This window comes from Echinops telfairi, unplaced genomic scaffold (genome assembly GCF_000313985.2).
Source record: "Echinops telfairi isolate 266 unplaced genomic scaffold, ASM31398v2 ScPeMD7_5;HRSCAF=22, whole genome shotgun sequence".
Classification (NCBI taxonomy): Eukaryota; Metazoa; Chordata; class Mammalia; order Afrosoricida; family Tenrecidae; genus Echinops; species Echinops telfairi.
The window spans coordinates 40693242-40700200 of record NW_022103901.1 but is presented as its reverse complement, the minus strand read 5'-3'; the positions used below and the strand labels follow the sequence as shown (position 1 = coordinate 40700200).

The 6959-nt window shown below is 43.6% G+C and overlaps 1 protein-coding gene across 1 annotated transcript in view; it reads right to left on the bottom strand.

Moving 5' to 3' along the window:
• Positions 1-3573: 3573 nt before the first annotated feature.
• Positions 3574-6959, bottom strand: part of TNFRSF17 (TNF receptor superfamily member 17) — a 5898-nt gene continuing 2512 nt past the window's right edge. Inside the window, exons 2-4 of the mRNA XM_013005517.2 lie at positions 5690-5872; positions 5206-5352; positions 3574-3851 (exon numbers count right to left, since the gene is read on the bottom strand). Of these exons, the coding sequence (XP_012860971.2) occupies positions 3574-3851; positions 5206-5352; positions 5690-5872 (608 nt within the window). The remainder of the gene's footprint in view (positions 3852-5205; positions 5353-5689; positions 5873-6959) is intronic.

Below are 6959 nucleotides of genomic sequence, written 5' to 3'. Positions count from 1 at the left end.
ACCAGGAAGGGTGAATAACGAAATTAAGAGTTCCTGGGGGGTACAACAGGGGAGGTTGGGGTGTGTGTAATGGAGAGCCAATAATAAGAAGGAAGAAAATGCTTTAAAAATGATTGTGGTAGTGATTATACAACACTTCTGTATATAACTTAACTATTGAATTATATGGTGTTTGGATTATCTCCTAATAAAACCATTTTTTAAAAAAGAAAGAAAATACTGCAAAAGGCCAAGAAATACACACACACACACACACACACACACACACACACACACACACCCCTTGTTCATGGATAGGTAGACTTAACATTGTGAAAATAGCAATATTACCCAAAGCAATCTATACATAAAATGTAATTCTGATACAAACTCCAACAACATTATTTAATTTTATATGAAAAGAGAAGAGGCTGAAAAAAAAAAAGGAGGCCCAGATAAATAATACACCACTGAAGAAGAACAAAGTAGGAGACCTCACACCACCTGGTCTTAGAACCAACTATACTGGTCAAAACAGCCTGGTATTGGTACAATACATAGAGGAATTGAGATTCTAGAAGTAAATCTATGTATCCATTAATGGGGAGAGACAGTCTCTTTAACAAATGATGCTGGAAAATTGGATGTCTATCTGTAGAAAAGTGAAACCAGATCCATACCTCACACTGGTATGCAAAAACGAACTCAAAATGAACCAGATACATAAATATAAAACTATAAAGATTATGAAAGAAAAATAACAAAGCTCCAAAACCGAACCAAACTCACTCCCATTGAGTCACTTCTAACTCAGTGATCCAAAATGTAGCAAATATTTGGCCATATTGTAGGAATATTGGAATCCTCATACACTGCTGGTGGGAATGTAAAATCCTACAACCACTATGGGAACTGGTGTGGCACTTCTTGAAAATCTAAATGCAGAAATACCATATGATCCAGCAATCTCATTCCTAAGTATATACTCTGAGAACCATGACATAAACAGACCCATTCACACTGATATTCAATGCAGCACCTTCAGTGCCCATCACAGATGACTGGATAAACAAACTGGTACATACACACCATGGTATGCTATGCAGCAATAAAGAATAGTGGTGAATCCAAGAAAAATTTCACAACATAGATGAATTTGAAGGACATTGTACTGAGTGGAATAAGTCAATCACAAAAGGACAAATAATGTAAACACTATTTTTTTAAGATTTATAAATCAACCACTATTTTTTAAAGATTTACACAAGATTGTAACTTCTTAGCTGGTTATCAAGAATGGAAGTGAGAAGGAGAAAAAATTACTAGATAAAGAACACATGCTCATAACAGTGAAGGGAAAGGCAATTCACAATATGAAAAAAGTCAGCACAATGTGGCCAAGGCTAAGGAACACACTGAGATAGACAAGAATAAAGCCTGACTATAGAGTCACTATGAGTCAGAATAAATTTTATGGCAGTAAATTTGGTTGGTTATTTCTTTTTTTACTTGGAATAATTACTGCAAAATAGATCTTCTTGCAACAATGTATTAACAAACAGTATTTTACAAATGGATTCACAGGTAGATTGGTAACACACCCACCTGCAGATACACGGTTGGTTGTGGGTATTTCTATGTACATAATTATAGGTGCTACATATATATCAATACAGACATTAGAGCACACAAGGACACAGTCGTGGAAACTTCTCAGGCAGAACCAGACACCTCACAACAACGTGCCTAAGTCTGAAGGCAACAGACCATAGACTCAGTGGACATCTACATCAATTGATACAGCATAGTTGATAGAGACAATGTTCTGCATCCTACTTTGGAGAATGGCGTATGGGGTGGTAAATCTTGGCAAACAGCCATCTAGGATACAAGTATTGGTCTCTTCCTGTCCAGAGCAAAGGAGAAACAAGAACGCCAAAGAGTCAAAGGAACGATTAGTCCAAAGGACGAGAAGACCACAGGAACCACTGTCACATGGCCCCAAGACCAGAAGAACTAGATGGTACTCAGCTACCACTACTGACCTCCCTGACTGGGAGCATAACCAAGGGTCGTAGAAAGAGTAGGAGAAAAACACAGACACACAAGTAGACTTACAGTTCTGACAGAAACGAGTGAAATCTCCAAGACTTTGGCCCTAAGACACCCTTCTGACGTGGAACTGAAGCCGTCCCCAGAGACCACCTTTCAGTCAAACAATAGATAGGACCGTAAAATAAGTGATAACAGCTGAGAGTTCCTTAGAACCATTTATCATGCGAGATCCAAAGCCAAAATGAGAAGGCAGGAAGGAGCAGAAAGTCCAGACACCAGGAAATAAGGAACCCAGGGCAGAAAAGGGGAGAATGCTGACACACTATGAGAAATGCAACCAACGTCATGGAATCATGTACAAAATATTGAATGGGAAGTTAATTTGGTCTGTAAACGTTCACCTAAAGCATAACAAAAATATAAAAACAACAGTGTCTGGCACATTAATAAGGCTACATGAATGTTGTTGCTGCTGTTCAGTGCTAGCCATTGGTTCAAGTCCAACAGAACAAACACTGCCCAGGTTGAAGCATTCTCACAATCATTGTTGTATTTGAGCCCATTGTTGCAGCCACTGTGTCAGTTGAGGGTCTTCCTCTTTTTCATTGAGCTTCTGCTTTACTAAGCATGATGTCCGCCTCCAGGGACTATAATGATCGGGACACATTAACGTTGGGTCCGAAAATGGTACCTGGTATACTTTTATCCCAGTTTTCAATTACACGTTGATTTGCCCTGAAATGAACACATGCATGGACAGGAGGGAAGTGATCTAGCCACAGGCAGGGGTGACTCAGATCGACACACTGCAGTGATTTCTTTTCTCTTTTTTTAACAAGTCAAGAATTTAATCACGAAACAAAGAACTTGTCTGTACTTACATCTCCAACAGGGCAAAGAAATCTAACACAATGAGTTTCCAGAATCAGTGACCAAAAAGCCTTGTGCACAAGTGGTAACTAGAGCTATCCTAAAGCAATATGTTGCATCGGCTTTTCCATTTGGCAAAAGATTTTCAAAAGATCTCAAAACCCACTGCTATTGAGTCCAGCTGATTCATGTAACCCTAAAGGACAGAGTAGAATCACGCGGCCTCCCAGGGCTTCCAAGGCCGTCCTTCTTCATGGAAGCAGACACCCAGCTCTTTCCCATCCAGAGCCCCTGGTGGATTTAAGCCACCGACTTGCTGGTTAGCAGTGAAGCACTTTAATTTCACCACCAGGGCTTCCGAAAGTATCTCTATGGTAGTCAAAATGTTCACTATCTAGTAGAAAGCCAGAAAAAAAAAAGAAAGAAAGTCAAACAGACCCCTATTTCCCACCCCACCCACCCACCCCACCTCAGAGTCCCCACCCACCCACCCCACCTCAGAGTCCCTAGTTGGTACAAATGGTTAACTTCAAGATTGGAGATTGGTACCCACCCCGGCATGTGTCCAGGGGAAAAAAGCCCAGCAGTTTTGAAAGGTCACAGCCAATGAAGACCCTGCAAGTACACTTCTCTTCTGGCCCACTTGGGGTCACTAGGAGTCAGAGGTGACTAAGGCAATGGGGTCGGGGGGCGGGGAGTGTTGACACTTGCAGCACCTGGCAGGCTATTGGTATGGTCACTGGTTTTTGTGGTGACAAGAATAGCCGTGCCTTCCTCCATCGCTGGTAGGGGCAACAAGTGGTCGGAATCGGCCTTGGGTCTGCTCTTGACACAGTCTTCGCAGGTGCATTCTTCCACAGTGTAGCCCAGGCCGCTCGGAAGGGCAATTTCAACCCCAGTCTTGCTGCTGTCCAGGTCCACGTTAGCCACATCCTGGAGAGCTGGTCCTGGTTATGCAAAAACAGAAACATTAACGTACACTTCCCAGGGCTGTGGTCACAGCGGCCTTAGCAGTACACGTCAGGACTCCGAAGCACAGTGAGACACATGGCCTCGTGATTCTGAGAAGCAGGAGGGTGTCCTGCGCTACAAGCCACACACAGGCTCACAGGCCACCATTGGTTTGAAAACATACATGGTTAGGGGCATACAGCGCCTTTGCATGTTTTGTCCACATTTGAAAATCTAAAGTGTTTACCTGGCAAGCTGGATGACTGTGCTCTCACTTAAAAGGTGCTCGAATCCCTGCAGGGGATCAAGCTGCTGAAGCCCAGAGTTGCAGGCAAGGTGTGGCTGCAGCTCCACCCTGCCCCCTTGGGAAGGGAGAGGTTGATCTAGCTGTGACATCTCTCACCCCACTGGTTGCTGAGGTGGTTACCAACTTGGCCTTTGAAAGCATTTTGAGCTTTTGTGTCACTCTGGAGAGTGACAGGAGTGACCATATGTCTCAGCCCTCAAGATCAGCCTATGGGCAACTAAAGTATAGATGCCTCTCTTCCAGAGCATTTTGCAGCAAATGAAATAAATAATAACATGTCTCTTGTGCTCACATAAAAAGGAGTCCCTCAAGTTTACTACCTTCTCAACAGCACGCTTAAAGTCACTTCCCACCCATCTGACAGACCCCAGGCAAAGAGAGAAGTAAAGGTGGTAACTGCAGAACACCCATCTCCCTTCTCCCGGGGGAGTCAGAAAGCAACTGGGGTGTACGCTGTACTCATTCTGCATGGGGGAGTGAGGCCACTGCGGCTTAGTGCTTCGAGCCAGACCACAGGCTGCTGGAAGATCCTGACCTTAAGAAGCCCTTCCATGGAACACCCATTTCTCTGGGACTGGGTCTCCACTGCTTCCTCAAGACCATTATTTTTGAGAGGGTGACGTCACTCATCGAGGAACAAATGGTTGTTCCTTCATAGCACATCTCTCTTCACCCAAAGAGATTTGTATGAGAACCATGGCGTCTCGGGAAATTCACTGTTCCAGACAGAGTCTGACAGCATCATGTTTCATCCACGTCCTGACTTTCAGTCAGACGGGTCTTTCCCGAGGAAACCTGGGTACTGCAGTAGAGGAATTACCAAAGGAAAAATGGTGGGAGAAGGCTGCCATTGCACGGAGCCTGTAACAGAGAGCCAGCACCAGAATGAGGACGGCTCACCTCTGCCTTAAGGAAGTTCCTTACACAAACTGGCCTCTCACGCGATTTAAAGGGCTCTCACCAAGGGCAATAGCAATAGACAACTGGGACTCGCAAGGGCCACCGCTTGGAAAGAGGCTTCAAAGATTCATCAATAAACCCACCTGTGTGTTTGAATTTGTCCTTTAGTAGTTCAGCACCCATCTTTTTGAGCAAGAACATCAGCACGAAAATGGCCAAAGAAACCATCAGGCACAGGCCTAGACAGGCCCAGAAAATCACACTGGGTCCCTTGGTGGAATTAGTCAGACCTTCATGGAAACAACATCAGATGGTATCAGCATTGACTTTCAAATTCTGAAGAACACTTAATTAGGAGAGTTGATGAACATTGATTTTGCTAATAGTGCTGAATAAAAAAGTGAGTTCTGGTCTGAATAAGTACTTTGTTCCTGTCGGCATTTAACTCACTGCCCTCTCTCCTTTTGCTTTGATTCTGAAACAACAATCTCCTCATCTTCCCTCTCACATTTGATTAATCAGGACAGTCACTAGAGAAAGAAGGGAGGGAGGAGAAAAGAGAAAGGAAGGTAAACGAGAGAAAGACAGCTCACACCCATGAATAATTGTTCCAGGAACATTACTTACTTGCATTGCAGTAACGCTGACAGGTTCGAGGAGGGGTATTGGAACATCGTAGGTAACAAGGTTTGCAAGAATGAAGCAAACCATCAAAATATTGACCTTGGAAGCACTGTTGAGCCATCTGGAACTTGGCTGTAAAAAGAAACAAGGTAACCACAGAAAGAGCAGCTTCCGACAAGTAAAACTCTCATCAAGAATTCCTTAGCAAATGATGCCCCAGCAGCCAGAATACCAAAGAAGTAAAACAGAACTCCAGGCAGTCACCCTTGGTTCTTTGTGGGGGTGGTCACCTTGCGCTGTGGCTAAGGATTTGAATACCAGCTAGAATTCAAGTTTCTAAGTTTGTAGGTGGAGGGAGATCGGAAGTAGGCTGTCAATATCCAGGGCAAACTACACCTGAAACAGAAACTGTTTATTTATAGAGGAAACGTCACATGCAGGTGACAGTTGCAAGATGTAGACAAGCCTGGAGTAGGAGGTTCAACAGCCATGGTGGGACACCTGTGATGGGAGGGGTGCTGGGCCCCAGGGAGAGAGTTAAGGTAGAGCCGTAGCCCTTAGGAAACGTAAGAGCTATTGAGAAGCACACTCAGACAACCATAAACGATGAAGAACATACGTCCCTGCATCCAAAGACTCCCAAGTCAGAAAAACTCAGAGATCTGAGCCAGAGATCTGAGCCTAGACACCCTATAGTTAAACTGACGCAAGTCCAAGACCAGGATAAAATCCTAAATCTTAAAAGTCGTGATAAAATGTGAGAGAGTGAAAGAGCTATTAAAAATGACCAAGAAGTTCTGAACTTGGGGAAACTTCAAAGCCACTGGCAGAAATGAAGTCTGAAAACAGAGCTAACTTGCAAGGGGTGGAGAGAACAGAAACTTAAACCATGGATAAGCTGATAAAAAATTATTCATCACCCTACCACCCAGCAAAGACTATTATCATGTTTTTGGAATGCCACAGAGGGTGTTAACATTTGAGTAGATACACTTTGTTTGATCTACTCTGTCCTCTAGTAGTTAAAGTCCAGATGAGTTGACTTGATGGCAATGGATTTAGTTTGGGTGGGGCAACCAAGCTTAAGCACTTAAATGTTCAGCAGCTACCAGAAAGGTTAGCAGTTCAAACCCACCCCAAGGCACTCAGAAGGATCTAGAAAATAGCCGTGAGAGGCCTGTGGCTTTCTTTCTTTTTTTAATCATTTTTATTGGGGGCTCGTACAACTCTTATCCCAATCCATACATATATCCATTGTGTCAAGCACATTTGT